The 21,580-nt window shown below is 52.8% G+C and overlaps 9 protein-coding genes across 9 annotated transcripts; 4 read left to right on the top strand and 5 right to left on the bottom strand.

Annotated features, from left to right (window-relative positions):
- Positions 1-3,440: 3,440 nt before the first annotated feature.
- On the top strand, positions 3,441-4,899 carry Z519_11510 (uncharacterized protein; the record flags this gene model as incomplete). The annotated part of the gene is made up of 5 exons (XM_016769221.1): positions 3,441-3,622; positions 3,674-3,752; positions 3,799-4,240; positions 4,291-4,741; positions 4,788-4,899. 5 exons carry the CDS (start codon positions 3,441-3,443, stop codon positions 4,897-4,899), a joined length of 1,266 nt encoding a protein of 421 aa, XP_016614594.1.
- Positions 4,900-5,325: 426 nt separating this feature from the next.
- Positions 5,326-6,964, bottom strand: Z519_11509 (uncharacterized protein; the record flags this gene model as incomplete). The annotated part of the gene is made up of 4 exons (XM_016769220.1): positions 5,326-6,040; positions 6,106-6,171; positions 6,250-6,593; positions 6,695-6,964. 4 exons carry the CDS (start codon positions 6,962-6,964, stop codon positions 5,326-5,328), a joined length of 1,395 nt encoding a protein of 464 aa, XP_016614593.1.
- Positions 6,965-7,985: 1,021 nt separating this feature from the next.
- On the bottom strand, positions 7,986-9,049 carry Z519_11508 (uncharacterized protein; the record flags this gene model as incomplete). The annotated part of the gene is made up of 2 exons (XM_016769219.1): positions 7,986-8,228; positions 8,315-9,049. The coding sequence occupies 2 exons, from the start codon at positions 9,047-9,049 to the stop codon at positions 7,986-7,988; spliced, it is 978 nt and encodes a 325-aa protein (XP_016614592.1).
- Positions 9,050-9,138: 89 nt separating this feature from the next.
- Z519_11507 (uncharacterized protein) lies at positions 9,139-9,342 on the bottom strand (the record flags this gene model as incomplete). The annotated part of the gene is made up of 1 exon (XM_016769218.1): positions 9,139-9,342. The coding sequence occupies one exon, from the start codon at positions 9,340-9,342 to the stop codon at positions 9,139-9,141; it is 204 nt and encodes a 67-aa protein (XP_016614591.1).
- Positions 9,343-10,280: 938 nt separating this feature from the next.
- Z519_11506 (uncharacterized protein) lies at positions 10,281-11,899 on the top strand (the record flags this gene model as incomplete). The annotated part of the gene is made up of 3 exons (XM_016769217.1): positions 10,281-10,368; positions 10,442-10,946; positions 11,041-11,899. 3 exons carry the CDS (start codon positions 10,281-10,283, stop codon positions 11,897-11,899), a joined length of 1,452 nt encoding a protein of 483 aa, XP_016614590.1.
- Positions 11,900-13,040: 1,141 nt separating this feature from the next.
- Positions 13,041-15,030, top strand: Z519_11505 (uncharacterized protein; the record flags this gene model as incomplete). Its single annotated transcript, XM_016769216.1, has 5 exons — positions 13,041-13,171; positions 13,264-13,627; positions 13,690-14,141; positions 14,208-14,655; positions 14,737-15,030. 5 exons carry the CDS (start codon positions 13,041-13,043, stop codon positions 15,028-15,030), a joined length of 1,689 nt encoding a protein of 562 aa, XP_016614589.1.
- Positions 15,031-16,170: 1,140 nt separating this feature from the next.
- Positions 16,171-17,046, top strand: Z519_11504 (uncharacterized protein; the record flags this gene model as incomplete). The annotated part of the gene is made up of 1 exon (XM_016769215.1): positions 16,171-17,046. One exon carries the CDS (start codon positions 16,171-16,173, stop codon positions 17,044-17,046), a length of 876 nt encoding a protein of 291 aa, XP_016614588.1.
- A 266-nt stretch (positions 17,047-17,312) lies between these two features.
- On the bottom strand, positions 17,313-18,971 carry Z519_11503 (uncharacterized protein; the record flags this gene model as incomplete). The annotated part of the gene is made up of 1 exon (XM_016769214.1): positions 17,313-18,971. One exon carries the CDS (start codon positions 18,969-18,971, stop codon positions 17,313-17,315), a length of 1,659 nt encoding a protein of 552 aa, XP_016614587.1.
- Positions 18,972-19,814: 843 nt separating this feature from the next.
- On the bottom strand, positions 19,815-21,455 carry Z519_11502 (uncharacterized protein; the record flags this gene model as incomplete). The annotated part of the gene is made up of 1 exon (XM_016769213.1): positions 19,815-21,455. One exon carries the CDS (start codon positions 21,453-21,455, stop codon positions 19,815-19,817), a length of 1,641 nt encoding a protein of 546 aa, XP_016614586.1.
- Positions 21,456-21,580: the final 125 nt, after the last annotated feature.

The following is a 21,580-nucleotide window of genomic DNA, read 5'->3' as shown; positions in this document are numbered from 1 at the left end:
CGCACAGGTCTTATCAAAAGGACATCTTTGAACTCAGCACTCGGACAGGCGAGCTCGCTCTTCAGGGAATTCCTTGAACCATGGCCGACATAGAAGCCGTCCGCTCTCTCCGAGGTAACGATGCTGCATGCAGGCTAGAAGCTGTCCAGTGTCCAGGTGCGTTGAAGGAACGCAACTTGACAAGATATGTAAGGCGCTGATGGTATACCCCGTTTCAATGGTTTCAAAACGCAAAGCAGGAGGGCTCCTCTAATAAAAAGTATATCCATCTTGGCAGCGCGGACAGTGATGAACATGGCCTAAGGGAGCATGATCAGGAGCATGCTCGTGCACTCTTAATCACAGCCATGTGTTCTCATCGGATCGTCAAAAAGAAGCGTAGTTCTCTCACCATGACTGTGACCATGATAAGCAACAAGTCACGTTAGTATTCCCACGTTGTCGATGTACTCGTCCAGTGTCACCCTGCCCACGCAGGGCTAGTTTGGGCATCTATACGTCTTCTACTGCAAGCGTTACTAAGTGACGCTGCATAACAAGACCATTATTATTGTTTCAGGTGGCAGATTGGGAAGAGCGGGTCTCGAATAGCCGGGGATAGTATACTGGAGTTCATCCGCCATGCAGCCCGCTGGAAAGAGCTGCAGACCCAGGGTAACATATTGTTATTCAGGAGAAAGAAATGTTGAATCGTGTCTTACAAACCACGCAGCTACTTACAAAGGTGCGTATCCCCTCGCGCCACCGGGTTGTCGCTTGCATATTTGATCGACTTATCAGGTCTCAGTTCAGTTGGCGACATCACAACGGACGTCCACGTCGTCCTCATTCACATGGACAAACCCGACGGAATCCCGGAGCAAATCCAACATTTTTTGGGTAGATCAAAAGAGAGAAATGACCCTTAGGTACGTGTGAGGGTAGACTCGCATAAATGTCTAACCCTGGCCTACTCATGGATATATTACATATTGAAGTTTGCAACTGGAGACTGAGCTGTGGGTTTTGACGCACGAGAATGCTAAATCGGTTAAAGCTGTCCCTAAGCTTTCTTACATCTGCAATTCTCCCTGTGGTATCCTGCTTCGTGATTCTTCTTCGCTAACTCGGTATAAACTAGGCACATTGGGCCTGACTAGGATCAAGCAACGGCTTGTTCTGAGTTTCGTGGAAAAATCACAAGGCCTCACGCGGATGGCACTTGCTATTGGCTCTTGAGACGCGCCTTTTTTTTTTTTTTTTTGAAGTGGACGCACTCAGAGGAAATGCCGGTCCTTCAGGTCCAGGGGCTTCAAGGTTGCGGAAAATCGGTCATGGCTGGGTATCTCCAGGACCACCTGGCAGACGGGGGCTCCAATGTATTGTTTTACCGGTTCCAGCACACTGCCTCGACTACCCAGTCCACTCCGACAAGATTTGGGAGTTCTCTTATTTCCCAACCGCTGGTGAAGTCGACCGGGCCATCCCCAGGGACTGGTGCCTATCACCAGCTTCAAAATCTCACGACACAATATCCACTTCGTCCCCAGTCTTACGCCTTCAAGATAGGATTGGCGGTTGCGGCCGCAATGCGAAAGATGTGCGGATCTCGATACGGCCTCATTATCGATGCATTGTATGAGTGCTTGATCGACGGAGGTGAACATAGCCGATGCATTCTCACTGCTGTCTGAAAGGGCGGAAGTCCTCATCTCTGGTCTGTGCAAGCTGTTGGCTAGCCCCTTCGGCGGCCTCTTCCACTTCTCACATCCATATGTTATGATATTCTTCGAGCTCTACCTCCAGGCGGATGAGAGCTCGCTTTGAATCTCGTTCTTGGACTCCCATGTCATGCTCGCAGAGAACTGTCGGTCATGCCTTTGGGAGAGAGACACGCAGATTTGCATCACATTGGACACTACCTGATGGCCAACTACGATGAAAATGTCCACGTGGATACCGATACACAGCCTTGCGAGGACAACTTCTACGATTATGTCTTCAAAAGTTCAGATTCTGGGATTACCACTTGGTCCGGACCAAGGCACCGAGCACGAATCTACTCCAGCAGGCTAAAAGCTTCATCCATGGCTTGCTGTTCACATATTGGTCTGAACGCTCTCGGCAAGACTGGACAGAAGGTTCGGTACCAAGGGCTCTAGAACGAAGACCAGGCGCCCCTGGAGTTGGACGAATATTTTGACCAAGCCCAATCCTCCTCGGTGGCGCATTTGATGCCAGTAAAATGGTTAAGGTACTTTCGAGGTTGGCCCGTATGGCCATGGCCGACTTCTACTTCATCAGATTCCGTCCTGGGAATGCAACATCGACGCGCCGACAAGTTTTGGCAGGACTTCAAGGCTTCCTGGGGACGCGGCATTACTTCACGCTTGGTGCCAAGTCAGGCATGGCATACGTCTACCTAGCTTCGTCGGGAGATTGACCTGGGGCAACTTGACTGGCGCAGGCCAAGCAACTTCTGACTGTGGATGGGAGGTACCGAGGGCACGTTCTGTAAAGACCTCTTGCAGATTACTGACTCGGCTCTTGAAAGAGCAGACTAGGTACTTCGTATGGTGAGGAGAGGTACCTAAATATGCGCATAAACGGAAGCGGTCCAGTACTGGGTGCTCTGCGACTAGGGCAACGACCGGCTTATAGAAACCTCAGGGAAATGCCGAAGTGCCATCACGTGTTCGGCTAACCTTCCCCTGGATTAGGGCAACGGCACACACCTCGGGCTCGACGGCACCACAACACTTAGAGCAGTTGTCACTGCTGTTCTACAAATTCCCGTAGTGTAGCAGGCGCCCGTTATTTGTTTCGGGAAATGTTGAAAGGTAAGACAAGCCAAGGTTTGGGCTGGTGAGGCTCGTCGACTGGTGCTAAAAGCTTGTTTGTGTCAAGCAATGACGCAGACTATGACGAAGTACGATCGACGCTGCGATCGACGCCCCGCAAACTGCTGGTTTCTGGCCTCTGGTGTTGGTACAAGTGGCACCACATGTGGCGGATAATGGGGATGTACCAAGAACAGGGACCGAACAGGGGCAAAGGCCAATGGTATCCAGAGCCACAGTGGCACTGGCACTGATGGATGAAACAACTACAAGGAACGGCCCTGGACGGGGACAGGCTGGACAAGGTATTATGCAACCCTCTTGAAACACGGCAAACCACAACTTCGGCTCAGCCTGCTCAGCTATTGTCGTGAATGGCGGCTTCGCAGACACCACAAAGAAGGAACTGGGCCTGCCAGATGTCGAGCGTCGAGACTCGAGCCGTCGCTGCTGCCATGTTACCGCACATACCCATGGACTTCCCAGTTTGTCTCGTTAACCAAGCGATGCAACTGGCAAACGCGTCATCCTTGACAGAGGTCGCCACTACAAGTACCTCAACTCCTCTCTCTCCCCTCGACACTTCTCACCAACCGACTACCCCAACCCCAACTGCCCAACATGGCTTCTCTCGTCCGCGTCCCCATTCGACGCAACCCTCACTACAGACGCAACGGTCTCAAGTCCTACGTCTACATGCTCAACAAGTACCGCATTTCTCCAACCATCAAGGGCCCGTACTCCGCTGTCAAAGGCAAGAAACTTCTTGTCAAGCAGAACGCAGACGGGTCTCCGGGAGAAGTGTACGTGTGGCGTCGGGCATAATAATGCCCATGTGCTAACTAGGTTGGCAGCTCTGCCACTGATCAACAAAATGACTCCCTCTATACCTGTCCGGTCAAGATCGGCACACCAGCTCAGACGCTGAACTTGGTGAGTGCCTCTAGAAGTATCCCAAGTCTCACTAACCGGTGCCCAGGACTTCGACTCGGGATCTTCCGACCTCTGGTGCTGGTCAACCGAACTGCCACAGAGCACTCTCTCTGCAGGCAAGGGTCATACCATCTTCGACCCTTCCAAGTCAACGACATTCAAGACCACCCAGGGCTCCACCTGGCGGATTCAATATGGTGATCAATCATCCGCATCCGGGAACGTGGGGACAGACAACATCGAGATTGGCAACATCACGGTTAAGAACCAAGCCATTGAGCTCGCCACCAAATTATCGTCTCAGTTTACTCAAGATGCTACGTCCGATGGCCTCCTGGGTCTTGCTTTCGGTTCGATCAACACGGTGCAGCCCAAGCCCGTCCAGACACCGGTTGCCAACATGATTGCTCAAGACGACATCCCTCAGAATGCCGAGTTGTTCACCTGCTATCTTGGTTCCATCAAAGACACAAACGAAGAGTCATTCTGTAATTGCTGACCATTGTCCTGGTTTGGTCCACCGCTGACATGGATATAGACACCTTTGGCCAAATTGATCAGTCAGTCATCCCTTCCGGTGCTAGCATTGCCTACACCCCTGTCGACAACTCTCAGGGTTTCTGGATGTTTGACTCGACCTCGGCCCAAGTGAACGGCAAGACCATTCAACTCTCAGGGAACAAAGCGATTGCTGACACCGGCACCACCCTGCTTCTCACATCCGATGAGGTTTGTCAAGAAGTCTACAGTGCCATTCCTGGCGCACAACAAGACAGCAGCCAGCAGGGCTGGGTGTTTCCTGCAAACACCGCCGAAAATGACCTTCCCTCTGTCACGTTTATGGTTGGCAATGCTTCAATTACCATTGAGAAGCAGCACCTCGCTTTTGCTGGTGGCGCTGATGGCGGCATGGTGTATGGGGGCATTCAGTCTCGTGGCGACTTGAACTTCGACATATTTGGAGATACCTTCTTGCAGAATGTCTATGCGTGAGTCAAAGCTCTTGCTCACTCGAGTCAAGCTAACGTTTGATAGTGTCTTCGATGTCGGGAACACGAGACTCGGTGTGGTACAGCGTGCTGTTCCAAGTTCTAGCCAGGCATCTAATCAAGCCCCAACCTCTAACCCGGCCAAGGCTGAATTGTGAGCAGTTGTCCTCATCGTCCCTTGCCTAACAGTGGTAGTCGCCATCAGATGGAAATGTCCATTGATGGTAAGACTTGGGGAACAAATTGTAGACAGTATTGTCTAGTGCGTTTTCGGTGTCATGTGAGCCTAATGATAGATTCTATGAATCCAGTTTTCCTGTTTTCCACACTGGTCATTTTTCCCCAAAGGAGACGGAGTCGTTTAGAGCAGCACCAACTGCTGCCTCTTCATACATAACCCAATTCTCGCCCCTAGCACGAGCGAAGGTGTTAAAAAGAGAAAGAGGGTTTGACGTCTAGTGAATCCTATAACAATATCCACGAAGATCATGCTGAAAGGTTTCGTGCTGTCGACACCCTAGTTGTGCCGGCGAGCCCAGCCTTCCGCGAATTGACGCGCAAATTGACATCTTCCGGACCATGGTTCAATCTTTTCCGTCAAACACCTGTCGTCCCTGAAACCAGGTCTGCTTCACTCTCGCCTTCAACAAGCCAGCAGACGTCCAGTCCGTGTCGAGGACCACAAAGTCTGCGCTCGCGCCTTTCTTTAGACTGCCCGTCCAGCGCTCCGCGTGGCGTGAATACGCCGTCCCAGCCGTTGCCGCCTTCGCGGCCGCCGCCAGAGACACTGCGAACTGTGGATTCGTCCGCTCAGACGACTCGGGCTCAATGGCAGAGCGCCTCGTTGTCGCGTTGTATAGGTTTGGGAGCGGAAGGTGGGCTGCGGTAGGGGCATCAGTCCTGAACGCCAACGGGGCGCCGCTTTCGAGGAATTCTGCGTATGGAAACGCGCGTTGACAGCGGTGCGCGCCCAGCAGTGAGGGCCAGGCCTTGAAAAGGGCTGGGTACGAGTGGACGGGCTGCACGGAGGCCACGATCCCCAGCTTTCCCAGCCTTTTTACGTCGCTTTCGGAGGCAAGTTCCAGGTGCTCGATGCGGTGACGGCGCGAGAAGGGCATTGATAGGCTTGCAAAGGCGTCGATTGTCTGAGTGATGGCCTTATCTCCAATGGCGTGTACGGCGCACTGAAGGCCCGCGGCGTCGGCCTGGTGGATGATTTTTGCCATCTTCTCCGCAGGCCAGATGGGTTCAATGGGATCTGGCTTTGTGCCGTATGGTTGGCTCAGGGCCGCCGTACAGCTGTCGACGACCCCGTCACCGATCAAAATTTGATCCCGACAACGCAGAAAGACGGCGAGGCTGACGGATGGAAGGTGTGATGCATCTCAATGGCCTTGTCAAGCGTGGTCTGGATCTCCTGGTCAGACTCGCTGTACGGGACGAGCCAGTGAGCAGCGACATGGAGAGGTAGCCCTTTGCGAGAGCGGTATGTCTCCAGGGTGTCCTACTCGTCTTCGTCCATGGCCATGTCGATGGCACCGGTGTATCCCGCCTGCGTGTAAGCAGATACTGCGTGGTGGAGTGCAGTTTGCTTCTGCTCCACCGTCAGGGTTTTTGTTAGGTACGGCCACACAATCAAAGGAAGAGACCCTTCGTCCAGGAGACCCGATGGCCTCCCGTTGCCGTCCCGATGGATGGTCCCTCCCGGCGGATCTTCCATGGACGCAACACCCAGCTCATCCAATGCCGCGGTGCTGCACCATATCGAATGCAGATCCAAGGCTTCGACGTAGATCGGCCGCGGATCAAGTTCGTCCAGCATGCTCGCCAGAGCCTGTCCGGCGGTCGAGGCCTGGATCCAGCCCTTGCACAGGACCCGCGGCTCTGACGGTGCGAGCGTGCAAACGACCGAATCTTGTTCTGGATCTGCTCGAGGGTCTTGCACGACATGACATCGAGCTTGCCGAGCGACAGCCCGAAATGCAACATGTGGACGTGGCCGTCGATGAAGCCGGGGGTCACGATGCGGTTGTCGACGTCAATCTCTGTGACACCACTACCAGAAGCAGGCATGATGGCCTGACGGTGGCTCTCCAAACCCTCCTCTGGGCCCACATATTGGATCAAGCCATCATCCTGAAAAACCAAACACCCGGCGACAAGGTCGTCTGCGTCGTCTGCGCTCGTGAAGATACGCGCATTTCTGACGATGGTGGGAGACATTTCGGATCTATCGACCGTAGAGTATTCGCAAATTAGTGGCGTAGTGCAAAGGCCAGATGGATAGGTAGTTAGATAGATCTAATATGTAGTGTCCAGCTAGTTAGCCGGTCACTCTTGCCGGAAGCAAATATTAATATAGACGTCTCCCTCTTTTTTGCCATCTTACCTGTCTCTCCACTTACTCATGGTGTTGCCACCCCAAACACGCTCTGCGGTGCCGCAATCGGCATCGCTATAATTACTGGGCCGATGACTGTACATATGTATGTTAGGATAAACGCCCCTCGCAGGACCAACGGGGGAAAACATATCACTTCGGCCCTTTTGCTAGGTAATGTATGCGGCGACAGGGTGGGACCAAGGTCGGGTGAGATGGACGAATGTGTGTACGGACGGCGGAGAAAGGCGCACCACCTGAACAGCCTCTCAGATCTTTCTCTGAGGCTAACACAAGTCCGTGTGTCCTTCATACCCTAGGTATATGGGCAGTGTGGCGTACCTAGCTTAAGCTTTGTAGGCTTTGGACGCGCAAAGTGACGCCGTTGGTCCAAGGGCGTCCCACTCGCCGCCACGAGGAGCTAGTGAGCGAGCCTAGCTACCCACCCAGGTCCATATGTGTACTATTTAAGTAGCAGCACTGAATTGGCTCGACTTGCATCTTTGTTGCACGTTCACTACCGAGAGGATCGCGGGACAAGCCGCATTGAACCTCGCAAGACCGCTCTACCAGGGTGCCTACCGCGTGGGTGCCTGGCTAATGCTCTCTCTTTCTCTCTCCAAGGCGAGAACTCGTACTTGCGTCGCGTAGGGGGGGAGGGGTAGACTTTGTCAATACAGAAAAAGAAAAGGGAAGGGGGAAAGGAAAGGGCAAATCTGTCCACCGGAGTCCAAATGACCATTACATGGCGTAGTCAGACGGCCAGTCAGACGAGACAGTCTTGACAGGAAACATGCTTGCCACGAGGCACCGTGAAGTATACAGGTTGTCATCAAATCCGACCCAACGGAGAACAGTCCAAGGTTACGCTTTTTCCAAGGGATGGCCTGCATAGAGACGATAGTTGCCTGCCGAGCAAGTCCGGAACCGTTTGCCAAACGCGATGGAGATGATGTCCCCAAACAGGATGATGATAAATATTACGGTGGCCCTGATGAAGACGTTTGCGAGTTCCACTGCTGTGATCCAAGGCGTCAATGCAAAGACTAGGGCGGTAGGGAACAGGTTTTTCACGAATGTGACGGCCACGAGCGCGTCGGAGATGATCTGCATGGGACGTGCGTGCACTGTCAGTAACTTGCCACACTTGTCGGGTTTGACTATAGAATTCGAACTGGATTTTCAACACTTACTTCGGTGTATGCGTCAGTCAGATAGGCCAGAGAGAGACTCGTCGCCGGCGTCGACCCGAACGAGGCCACACCCAAGCCAACAGCGATGAAAGGCCACGGTAAACCCCTTTCGAGCCCGATCCCAAACATCAACAGACCCGCGGCCACAAATGGTGCAAAAGTCAAAATGAGCCACAGCCGCATCTCGGGCTCGTAGATCCCACCATTGCTCCGCGCCATGCGCAGAATCACCCAGTCGTTAAGAGGACCACAGATGACAGCAGCGGCCAGCGCGCCAATGAACTCCGGCAAGCTCAAGAGACCGATCTCCTGAGCCATTAAATTGTACGGTGCCATAGTCATGTATATGGAACACACCGTGATGGGCATGATTGCCGCAGCCGTCATGGCTCCATTGAGGATCGACATGTACAGCACCGCGGGGATGTGCCAGAGAATGAAAAATGGCTGGTAGCTGTGTCTGACCAAGGATCGAATAGACTTGGGTGAGGAGGACCAGAGAGCCAGCTTCTTCCAGTAGGGTTTGACCGGGATTATCGGATCGATCCTGACTCCGACGAGGGGGACCTCTGGACGCGGAACGACACTTACAATGGCATCATTTGCAGGTGATTGTTTCTCCTCCAAGTCACTGTCCACCTGCCTGGCGAGGTCACGCTGTGAAGGGCGACTGGGACTAGGGAAGCCGTTAACGGTCTGACACTCATATTTTGTCTCCTCGTACAGAAAGAACATGAGCACAAACACTCCGATCAAAATGGCAGTCCACCACCAGACTCAACGCCATCCCTGAGAAATAGTGACATATCGGGCGACCAAGGGTGCTAGAGAAGATCGATGGTCAGAGTCCAGATGTAGATGCTGTTCATCAAGCCACGTTGATGGACAAAGAAGACATCTGCGACAGTCATCTGAATCATGACTTCACCGAGGGCGCCGACGAAGCGTCCGAGGATATTGACCAGCATGAGATCCGCGACATTTTGTACTCGGGCCGACCAGATCGCTATTCCGCATTGGACGGCCATACTGAATATGTAGACAGGGCCCCTGCCGTATTTCAGGGGGCGAATGGTAGAAGGAAGACACCCCCGATGCAGAGAGATCCACAGCCAGCGGCATAGCTGTCGTTGAGGACATCATAGCTGAAACCTAGCTCCAGGTTCATCGACCCCCAAGTGGCCGTCACCGTGGTTATCCTGCCCGGGAGATGTGTGGGGCATGGTTCATGTTGCCGTTGTGCGTGGGATACGTACATTGCGAAAAACCAGGAGTACGTAAAACTGCACGAGGATAAAGTTGGGATACTTTCTCCATGCTGGCCAGTTTCAGTATTAAACGCAATCTTAGCCCCTGAGCGACAGGCACTGGAGAGTAACCTTCCAGGGGATCATTTGGGTTGGTGGTGGGCTGAGGTTGCAGGACAATCTCTGCATTTTTGCCATGAAGACCTGTCACAGGCACATAGTGAGCAAAATACAAGTCTATATCATGCAACAACAGGTAGAACGCGATGTATGCCCCTTACTTCAATGCGAAATGTGCCCGGAGGCCAGAACATATCAATAGAAGAGCGGCGGATCAACGACATGGTGTCGAACGAAGAGTGGCAGTGTCGGCAGTGGTGGAGAGTCCAAGCCTCTCATCGAAGATGCTCTAGCATTCTTATACCTGCCACGAATCCATTATAGCCCTCGATCTCGTGCATGGCCTGCAGAAGTCTAGCTTGCCACCCGTGATAAGAGTTTGGGGAAGATGGAGCAAAATCGCGGAACGTGTTGCAAGTGGTCGGATTGCCGTTGTCTCGCGGGCTAAGACCATGTTGGAAAGGATAGCCAGGACAGTCTAATGAGCCCGCTGGAATAGTGGAGGCGGGCATCCTCCGCATTAACCCTCTCTGCCCTGTCTCAGGTTCTGAGGATTGTAAGAAAGCACTTCCTCCAACATCATAGGGACCGGCTTGACCATGACTGAGCCGGCGCAGGTGGTCAAGAACTCTCGAAAGCCGCGGCGGAGGCCAGCCCATCTTCGCACCAAAACTGGCTGTCTGAACTGTGAGTTTGATCCGTGTCGTGCTCCCTGCCACCTGTGGAAGATTGATAAATGACTGGCTGATTGCCGACAAAGGCCGCCGACGGAAGAAAAAGTGTGATGAACATCTGGTCGTCTGCCGCAACTGCGTCAAAAGAAATGTGGATTGCATTTGGCCGCTGAACCCCAATTCAAAGTCGAAAGATTCCGGCCCAAGTCTGAGTCTGGTTGAAAATGGTGCGTCCCCGACACTCAGCCTTGTTGTCGAACCGTGTAGCCGTGATACATGCTATGGCATCGAAGACGGCGAGGGGTGGGGATTTGCAGACCTGTCAACACCCTCAGCTCCTTTCTCGCCGACATCTGATGACCACGGCGTGGACGATGAAGAAGATGAGCTCTCTCTCGTACTCGTTCCTCAACTTACCTCCGTCGCCTCACGCACAAAGATTCACAGTCCTCTTCTGTTCGACTTCATGCGAACAGTATTTGTCCCACAGCTTGTTCGACCCGCGACCGATAGCCAATACATCAAAGATTTTACAAGTGGAAGTCTCCAGCTCGCGTACAACACTCCATTTTTCATGGAGGCTCTCCTGACGTGCTCTGCGAACTGTTCTTATGCTCTGCATCTATGAGGTGAGTACCTATTCAACACAATGACTTTCCCGAGGTGCCTAAGCTCCCTGATAGAGAACTCGACTCTACCGCTCTGAAGGTGTCTCTATCCATCTATATGGTGCGGCCGCGCTGCTCAAGTCGTGCTGGAAGCGGATGGAAGCATCAAAGAGCACACCAGCTACGTGGACTGCCACACGCATTCTCACCCTAGAATCCTTCATTTTCCATGTGGCTACGAGCATCCCCTTTCAGGATCCTGCTCCGACATCTGCTCTCGTCGACGAGGTCTTTGTAAAAGCGCAGCTTGTACTGGAGCGGCTATGGCTGGAAAGAACATTGAACTATCCCTATTCGCCGGTTCTTGGAGTACCCCCAATGCTATTCTTGTACGTACGACAAGTGGCTTTGGTATATTCCCAGTTTCGATCCCGGAGATTCGATGTGCGGCAATGCCATCGTCTGGAACAGGACTTGAGGTGGTGGAGCCACGACAATATTGCCGACTCATACATCGTCAACATTATCAGTTCCACCGATTCTGCCAACGAAGATCCCTCGTTGTCTTTGCTCTCTGACCTTCAAAATTCCACCCAGTCTTTCTTCGGACCAAAGCTCTATATCCTTGCTGCAAAGATTCTGTTGAGGCGGATGGTAGCACATTCGTCCGAAATGGGAGGTCAATGTCTTTCAACATCCCTTTCAACCTTGCTCTCCCAAGAGATGGCCCTTGTCCGCTCCATCGAACCTTCAGTAGACTATTTCGCAGAATACTACTGCTGGCCATTCTATTGCTTGGGGGTGTCTATCGATGACCCACAGGCTCGAGAAATGTTAGTGAATAAGATCATGGCATTCTGGAAGGCGAAGAGGAATGGAACGATGAAACGGTTGGCAGATATCTTGACAGATCACTGGAAACATTCAGCCCCATGAGACCAGCAACCGAAGCTCGACTGACAGTCGATGGATTTGAGCGACTATACGACGACATTACAGACTGGCGCCATCCGATCCTGCTCGGGTAACCATTCGCCACATCTCAGTCTGAGAGTCAGCGCTCCAACGATTACAATGCCAACGCTAGGTGCCACAGGTTTTGACAGCATTTTGCGTGCTGCCGGACGATTTAGCCTCCACCATCCAACACACATAGAACGGTGGGGCAAAAAGAGGCAATTCCATCCACAGGCCACGAAGCGTTTCTCGGCATATTGGCATCAACGCTTGGAACATGCTTGCTGGAACGAACCCCGCAATGCGTTTCTTGGGTGCTTCTGCCACTCCGTCTTGGACCGGAATGCCAAGGGGCCTCCGGTTGTCTGGGCAATCAATAACACCAGGCGGAGCATTCCTCTGCCACAAGACAGAAGATACCAGCTGACCGGCGTCATCCTCTTTACGCACCATTCCAACGTCGAGAACGGTCCTCGGAAGAGCCGACGTCCATCTCAGACGAATCTAGATCCTGCAAGAACAGATTGCTTGTCCAAGAAGGGCATTCTGCTTCATGGCTCGGCGTGCGGAATGCTGGAGCAAGCTGTGGGGGTCCCGGTCTTGTCATGGTCTTGGAAAAACATCCCAAGGCCGAGTCCAAGACTCGACCGCTCAACGACAAGCCTGACTCCGCGACGTCAAGTCCCAGTTCAAGACTCATGCCACGCCCGCAATGTTGCAGTGGCCATTTCCAAGGTTGCAATCTATGATGCAATCTGCTACTCAACGGCTCCCGCTATCCTCTTGGGTTTCAGTCCGATCAATGGACATGAAACTCCTCCACCCTTCACATATCGCGAGTGCTATCGTGCGCGAAGGAGGTCAATCAAAGCGAGGCTAGACCGGGCCTTTCAATTGGCAATTGATCCTCTTTATGGATCTCCGCGAATCCGCGATGTGTCACCCATGGGTGCCCGTGGGCGAAATCTTTTGAGATCGTTGTTTTGATGCTCCGCGCCAGGAATGTATATAAGTCATATGGACTGCCCCCGCTCCCCAGCAAGGTTTATTGCGACACCTGTTTGTTCGGATATTTACAGTGTCTCCTTCCTGCGGTCATCTAACTGAGCAACCATCGACCATGTCCGATTCCAAAGGACTCCAAGAGGAAGCTGAACACCCTCGTTCCGTCTCTCTGAAAACCACCGACGATGTCAACCGTATTGAGGCGCCTGTAACATGGAAAGCGTACTTGATGTGCGCTTTTGCTTCGTAAGTCTTCTCGAGGCCGCTACAGGTGGTGGTGACACTCCCGAGCCCTGCCTTTCTCGATGTAAAGTTCGACAACACTAACGGCAAGCCAGATTCGGCGGCATCTTCTTCGGTTATGACTCAGGTTACATCAATGGAGTACTCGGAGCAGACATCTTCATCCGGGCAGTCGAAGGCCCAACTGCAGATGCTCTTAGCTCCTCGCACCAATCGCTCATTGTGTCAATCCTGTCCGCTGGCACCTTTTTCGGAGCTCTTATCGGCGGCGACATGGCAGATTTCATCGGTCGCAAGTGGACCGTCATCATGGGTTGTATGATTTACATGTTTGGTGTCGTTATCCAGATGATTACCGGAGAGGGCGATGCCCTGGCTGCGATAGTGGCCGGCCGCCTCATTGCCGGTATTGGGGTCGGTTTCGAAAGTGCTATTGTGATCCTTTACATGAGTGAGATTGTAAGTATATATATGCCGCCCCTGCCTTGCCTTACAGACGATCATTAACCCTTCCAAAACAGTGCCCCAGAAAAGTCCGCGGAGCCCTCGTTGCCGGCTACCAATTCTGTATTACCATTGGTATCATGCTTGCTTCCATCGTCGTGTACGCAACCGAGGATCGGCAGGATACGGGCTCTTACCGAATCCCCATTGCCATCCAGTTCGCGTGGGCCCTTATTTTGGCCGGTGGCCTGTTCACCCTGCCCGACTCACCACGCTATTTCGTCAAAAAGGGCCGCCTCGAGGATGCCGCCATCTCACTGTCGAAACTCCGCGGCCAGCCCCGCGACTCCGACTATGTTCAGATCGAGCTAGCTGAGATCGTTGCCAATGAGGAATACGAGCGTGCCATCATCCCCTCTAGCGGCTGGTTCTCCAGCTGGGCGAATTGCTTCAAGGGGGGCTTGTGGGTGCAGAAATCTAACCTGCGCAGAACCATCTTGGGCACGTCTCTGCAAATGATGCAACAATGGTATGGCCCTGCCCATGGAAGAAATGTTCTAGGTCCATGTCGAGGATGCTGACTAGTCGCCGCTAGGACTGGTGTCAATTTCATCTTCTACTATTCGACCCCTTTCCTACAGAGCACCGGGGCCATCGACAACACCTTCCTCATCTCACTCATCTTCACCTTGGTCAATGTATGCAGTACACCACTTTCGTTCTATACGGTTGAGAAGTTTGGCCGTCGTCCGCTCTTGATCTGGGGCGCTCTGGGCATGTTGATCTGCCAGTTCCTCGTCGCCATCATCGGCGTGACAGTCGGGTTTAACCACACCCACCCGGACCCAACCGATCCGGACCTCAGCCTGGCGGATAACGTCCCGGCGGTCAACGCCCAGATCGCGTTCATCGCCATATTTATCTTCTTCTTCGCGTCCACTTGGGGTCCCGGGGCGTGGATAGTGATAGGGGAGATTTTCCCGTTGCCGATTCGCTCCCGGGGCGTTGCGCTGTCGACGGCGTCGAATTGGCTCTGGAACACGGTGAGTTTTGTCTTGGCCTAGAACCAAAAGCGTTTTACAGAAAACAGCAGAGCAGGTAGCTGACAAGGTATATGAAAACAGATTATTGCCGTCATCACGCCCTACATGGTCGGCGAAGACCACGGCGACCTCAAATCCTCAGTCTTCTTCGTCTGGGGCGGCCTCTGCACGTCGGCATTCGTCTACGCGTACTTCTTGGTGCCTGAGACGAAGGGCCTCACTCTGGAACAAGTCGACAAGATGATGGAAGAGTCCACGCCGCGCACCTCGAGCAAATGGAGGCCAACCTCTACCTTTGCGCATAGCCGGGCCCGAGATGGCGTGTTGGAGAAGGAGGTGATGGACGACGTCGCGCGACGAGGCTCTGCGTTCTGAGCCTGAGAAGGTGTTTTTATTTGCACTGGTTCGCGATATTACAGTGAGTCTGCGTGTAGTCTTGTGGAAAGGGGGCAAATCTGTGCTGCAAAGCCCTGTTGCAAAGTGTAAGTTGAGGTTAGCAGTCGTCGTCACAACGAATGGGGGGTCTGTGTCGCAGCCGCGTGCCAGATAACTCCTAGTCCTTAGCTGAAATTTCAGTGCCAATCCCCATTGAACTCTTTTCTAAATCCAAGATCAAATATTTGTTTGGTCTTCTTCACCTGTGCTTCGGTGATAGAAGGGTTCTCGCCAGACCTGGTGGGCTTACTCCGATCGCATCCAACCCTCACCAACATGCGGAAATACATCTTGGGATCATCTTAGCCTGGATCGCCTGGCTACTGGCTAGATTTTAAGTGATCTGGACCTCGCAGGGTGGCCGTTTCTAGAGGCCATTGTCAGTCATCGTTGACGACCCCCTTTGTCCTCTCAGCCTCGTCGATTTGCCAGCCATTCAGTACGGAGCCACTCAAACACACGTGCAATAAAGTGGCGTCCGTCTCGTTCAAGTCGGCTTGACGATGGCAATACTAATGATCCTTCTCTTAAGCCGATGGAACGAACTGAGGGCATGCTGTTGGTCCTGTATGACGGAGGGCACAGCGCGAGCTCAAAACCAGCCCCGAAAATGTTTGCTCTCGTACGCCAGCAGAAGCAGCCTGGTTACGCCAACCTCCTTCAATCATCTTTGTGTCCTTAGGATCGAAGCAAATATCACGTGTACTGCAATAGCCGTCGAAGATACGAGTACGTCGTATCCGAAATCCTTGAGCAGCTTTGTTCCTTTCCCTTAGCGCAAGAAATTGCGACCTAAAGTTTAGGTGGTACGGCTCCCCCAATGGAAGATCGTTAGGCGTACTGCAATTAGGCTCCGGGAACATAAATTCAGCCTCCTATTCTGTCATGGATCAATGGCCATTTGTCGATCCCGGCTCGGCGGGTGATAGAATGTATATAATGAAGTAAGGACCTAGTATCTCGTTTTCGAGGTGAAAATTTCTATAGAAACTGGTCCCTCCTCCCTGAAGTGGATCTACTTGTTGGGAGACTCTTAGTCTTCTAAGCAAGCACACCCTCTTCCCGTTCAAAGGTTTGCGAATGGACTCAAAACTTCATGGCCCGGAATCTGAAGGGCAGTACGAATCGGACGGCTCTGAAGGCCACGGCGTCCCTCCACCGGCCTATCGCAGGAACTCGGAGTCGTCCACCGAGCGCTCACTATATGACGCGAAGGATGAGGCTCTGTTCGCAGGGAGCCAAGCGAGTCCCAACTCCGCCCGGGAATATGGATGGTACCATCCCAAACTCCTGAGCCGTGGGCTCGTCATCACGGACGCCGCTGCCTCGACAGCCACGGGCAAAGCACCGCTGTACTACGTCGAGGTGTCTGAGTTCGCTCTCAAAAAGCCAGACGTGGTCCTGCACGCCCTGCCCCCGACTACGGGCATGACGAACGACCTGGAATATCTTGCCAACACTGGTGAATCGGGGCCGGTGGTCGGAGTTGCGCATTTCCCAAAGTTTTCCCGCCACATCAAGGTCGGACTGGGCGATCCTTCGTCCACCGACGCCACGATGACTTATGTCGAAGTGCGCAATCCAAACCTGATGACCCACGGCGAGTACCACATGTCTCTCAACGGCAAGTCGTACGCGTGGAAGCGCACCCACGACGCCGCGGCGGGCGTTGAAGGCGGCAGCGCGACACGCATTCTACACCGCGAGAGCTTCCAGCTCATCGACATGGGCGCCAACGAGGTCATCGCGGTGTTCTTGGACAACAAATTCAAAAGCTGGAAGAAGAAGGGCAAATTGAGGATCTTTCGAGACCTCGAAGACGGCAGTGGAGGAGAGCTAGGGACGCAACGGCAGCTCAAACTCCTGGTCTTCTTGAGTATCGCGGCGATTTTGGAGAAGGCTCGAAGGCGGGCGAATAGGAGACGCAGTAACTCTGGAGGGGGCGGCGGTCCGTGAACACAGGTCATGGCGAATGGGTATTAGTAGTCCGGGACGAGAGCTCAAGGATGGGTCATCGTCGACATCGACACATCCTTCGGGAGACATGAAGCAGCGCTCAAAGCGACACACTTCTCCTTTGAAAGCCATCGTGGTTTGAAGATGCGAGAATCTCGTATGCTGAATCCCTGCTTCAACTTTTATCGTCCTATCTACCTAGGTATGTTAGTAAGAGGAGAAAAACTGCTCTTCCCGAGTCAATCATGCCTGCCTCCTGAACTCGCCTATAAACGACCTGGTGATTCGAAAATGTTCAATCCCTGCTCGACCGTGAAGACCTCGTTCATCATTTCATATATCCGCTTCGACCTCTGGCGAATATCCTGCATCGACAGCGTGCCGTCCTCGCAGACGTAATGGTCAATGTGTTGGGCAGGTACCCATTCAAAGTAGACGTTGCGGACCGTGACCATCTCATCCCACAAGGCGGTGGGCTGTAGCTTGCCCCAGCCGCTAGTGAGCTCGGTTTTATCGTTGTCCTCTTCCGGATGATCGGCCGCTGCTCCTGGAACCGCAATCTTTTCACTTTCGCTGATGCACACAACGACAGCCGTGCCGTTCGTGACTGCCTTGCTGATCAAGGCAGCCGCCAGGGAGCCGGTCTTGTTGCTCACATCTCCCGCTTCTGAAATCCGATCGGCACCAATAATGACGAGGTCGACGTCCTGACTCAGCACACCAACCGAAGCATCGCTTGCTAGAACAATCCGCAGGCGATCGTCAATGGAAGGACCCGTGGCCCCAGGCTCGCGGCGCCGCTGGGCTTCCTCAGTCAATGCGTTGGCAAAGCTCACGCCTTCGTTAAGAGGCCGCGACTCGAGGATGCGCAGTTCCATCGACAATGAGCCATCGGCGTCGAGGGCGTGCAGGATTGCGGTTTTGATAGTTGAGGATGAACTCAGGGTCAAAATCTTGATGCGTTCCTTCTCACCTGTTCGGCCTTGAGCGGCCGGCCCGAACTTGTCCCGCAAAAATCTCGAGAATTGGTGACTCACTTGTTTGGATATCTCTCCCCGTTTGCCAACAGACGCCTCAAGGCTCTGTCTGACGTTCTCGAGGTAATTCGGTGCCGAGGGGTCAATCTGATTCTTTGCTTCTTTCAAGGCCGAGGCAACAGCATTAGAGATGGCAGCCGCCATGCTTGGGCGGCCATTGAAGGCGAGATGAAATGCCTGTCGTTGAAAGCCCTTCCACCATTCGGTGACATCTCTGGGCTGCTGCGTTTGCTGGTCATGTTCAACGATCTTGATCAGCGACTTCACTGCCATTGTGGCCAGTTCTCTAGCCCCGTGTGAATGGTCTAGTCGGAGTTCTTCGAGTGCTTGGTACAATATGCAGTCCGGGTCAACCCAGACCTGCCCGAGTGTCACTTCCAGTCTCGGCACACAGTCATCCAATATCTTGCCACTCAGAACATCGTCGACATTCTGCCATTGGCAGCCCAGATGCTCAAAGTTCATCTTGAGCCCCAACTTGTCGACGTCATTGCTGTAGTCGGCAGTCTCCTTCGTCAAGCGAAACGCAAAGGGCCAGACCTTCCAGACTCGTCCCTTGACTTGGTGGTCACCTTCACCCACAACCACAACCTTCTGGTCCGTAAATTCGAATCCGGCACCTCGTCTCCATAATTCAATTTGCTGTGGTCCGAAAGAAGTCTCCTCCTTCAGTTCTCGCCAGGCGGCATGGAGAGGCGACTTGTCGTGCGTCTCGACCGAGCCTGCAATGGGCGCAAGCTTCCTCCGATATGTGCTGACCTTGTCAGAGCGGCGGAATAGAAGAACTCTATATGGCTTGGACGCGTATGGCTGATGAGGAAATAGGAGGACCGACACAACCGTGCGCCGCTCTAGCTTTTGCCCGGCCGCAGCGAGTGATTGAGCCATCTCAGGTGGTTGATGAAGTCAGAGTGGCTCTTATTTCATGGCCGGTGATCGTTTGATCGGGAAAGGCGAATCTGCGCAAGCGAGGCGATGTGCCTGGGTTTGTATGATTATGGCTATCCAAGGTAGTCAGTGATTCGTATCACACCATCGGCGAAATCTCTCACCGTGACGTACTGGAACCAACCAGCTGTGAGTTTTCCGAAATCATCCGAGTGGAAGACGCATCTCGCTAACGCACAGCAACCTGTAACCAGCGGGGCAAGCAGTTTTGACCTGTACTGTAGGCAGCTGACAATGCCCTCCGCTCTCTTCGTTTTGCCATGTTGGCTCCTCTAATTCCCACCGCAGACGCATAATGTTCGTTATCCCCAAGTAGGCAGATTGTCTGGGTACTTCTAACTATATTTATTACGCAAAAGCATCCAACTCAGGAAGTAACTCAAGCATCAAAGCTGCAATGCCTACAGCCTCAGACTCGCATGCTTAGACTCGTCGAGGCCGGCGGAAAAAAGGGGGGGTTCCTTCGTCGCCAGGTAAGCTTGAAGACCAGCGTAGAGAATTGCGGAAATGCAACATCGTGCCCTACCCCGCCCTGAGTTGCCAGGATTCCCCAGAGTGACGAAGCTCTCAACACCGAGTGATCGACCTGACAGTGGAATCACCAGCTCAAATATCTGGGCCAAGGTGACTAGCCAGTCAAAGTGGCCAGTCAAAGTAGCCCCCTAGGCCCTCTTCGCAGGGAGAATAATGCGGCAAGGCTGTGTCGCTCCGAGTTGAATTTGGCAATTTGAAAAGGATCCTTTCGCTCGCATTCTCGTCTCTCTTACTTGGATGTAGCAACTTCTAAAGGTCTCCCTCGGCCCCGTAATAAACGGTCCGAGACGCAGGCGGTTCTGGCATCGTCGCCCTGGCATCCTTAAGAAGTGCGATGATGTCCTGTCGCCGTTTACCGGTGGCGATTTCCAAAGCATTTCCTCCCCAAGCATCTTTCATATCCACATCAATAGCCGGATGCGCAAGAAGCATCTTGATAATTTCAACATGTCCGTAATATGCTGCCCAACATAGTGGAGTAGAAGTCCAGCCCTTGACATCCTGCAGGTTGACATTGATATCCTTCCGCTCCAGTAGCTTTTTCAGAAATTGCTTGTCGTTTTTCCTGATGGCCCATGCTAGAAGCGACTTCCCTCTGTACAGGAGATTAACATCGAGGTCATTTCGGGAGAGCAATAGACTCTGTATTTCGTCAAAGCCGCATACTAATGCATAGCCTAGCAGGGTCCTACCCTTGCTAGTCCGGTTCACATCAATGGCCTTGTGGGTAAGCAAGAGTTTGACGATTTGAACGTGGCCTCGGCTGGCAGCATATAATATTGGCGGATGTTTGCCCGCTCCTTTGAAATTAACGTCCACATCATCACGCTCAATCAGCATCTTCACAACTCCTTCTTCAGCGGACGCTGCTGCCCAAGAAAGTGGAGAGCGGTGATGTTCCCAATGGTCAGCAGGAACCTTCACAACATTTTTACTCAGTCGATCAAGGCATTCCCGGACAACACTTGTAAGACCACTTCGCGCTGCAATTTCGAGGAGGTCCATCCCAACCTCGACCTTGACCGGGATTGGATTCTGAAGCCGAAAGTGTATCTGAGAACGCGTCCACGCATCGACAAGCTCCGATACTAGCCAGCCAAACAGTGCCAAAAGGTCATCTTGGTGGATATTGTGGGCCTCCACATCTTTAGCGTGTCTGAGCCAATAATTGGAGGCATATCCTAGAAGGCCCGTGTCCTGGATGAAATCGGCAAGATCATCATATTTCAATGACCTATCTAGTTGGGCCCGCTCCATGTTCATATAACGGACACAGATCCGCGACAGTTTGAAATGTGACTTGCCGATAAATTCCTCAAAGGACTGCAGTGAATCGTCAAGAATGCGGTACCCTTCTTCGCTCACGAAATCTAGGGCTGACTGATGAATGAATTGTATCATTCTGTATACTCCATAACCTTCGAGCAATCCGCGGGAGAGTTCTCGTATTCTCCGCTCTAATTCGTCGTCGGTCTCGCAATCCACAGATTCGAGACATTCCGCAAGGGACGTGGATTCTGGGTCAGACTCAACAGCTATAGCGTGGCGAAGTTGCCCCAGTGACAACGGTTGTTTGGCAAATAAGACCCATCGAATGATTTGCAATGATTTCTGCCTTTTTTCTTTCCCGATGTCTTCGAACAAGCTCCGGTATAAGTCATGTGGATGTACTGGCTTCGTCGAGATTGCATCGAGAATCCTGCTGAGGCGAACTCCACTAAGATAGAGATCGTGAACAGTTCCGACCATGAGCACAGCCCATTGGAAGATCCCAGAATCCCGAGAAACAATGGTTTCCCTAAGTTCTTCAATCGCCTTTGGGTCGTTAATGTAACGTTGGAGTTCGTGATGGACATAGAGCCTGATGTCTCCACGATTTTCGATTTCCATAAATATCTCAAGACTTCCGGATGTACTCAAGAGCGGGTAGTGCCGACACGAGAACAGCAGCTGAAGAGAAGCATCATCAGGAAGCCGGGACACTATGTCTTGGAAGAGGATCACAAGCCTTCTGC

Source organism: Cladophialophora bantiana (assembly GCF_000835475.1).
Source record: "Cladophialophora bantiana CBS 173.52 unplaced genomic scaffold supercont1.22, whole genome shotgun sequence".
In the NCBI taxonomy this organism is placed as follows: domain Eukaryota; kingdom Fungi; phylum Ascomycota; class Eurotiomycetes; order Chaetothyriales; family Herpotrichiellaceae; genus Cladophialophora; species Cladophialophora bantiana.
This window is presented reverse-complemented; position numbering and strand designations above follow the sequence as displayed.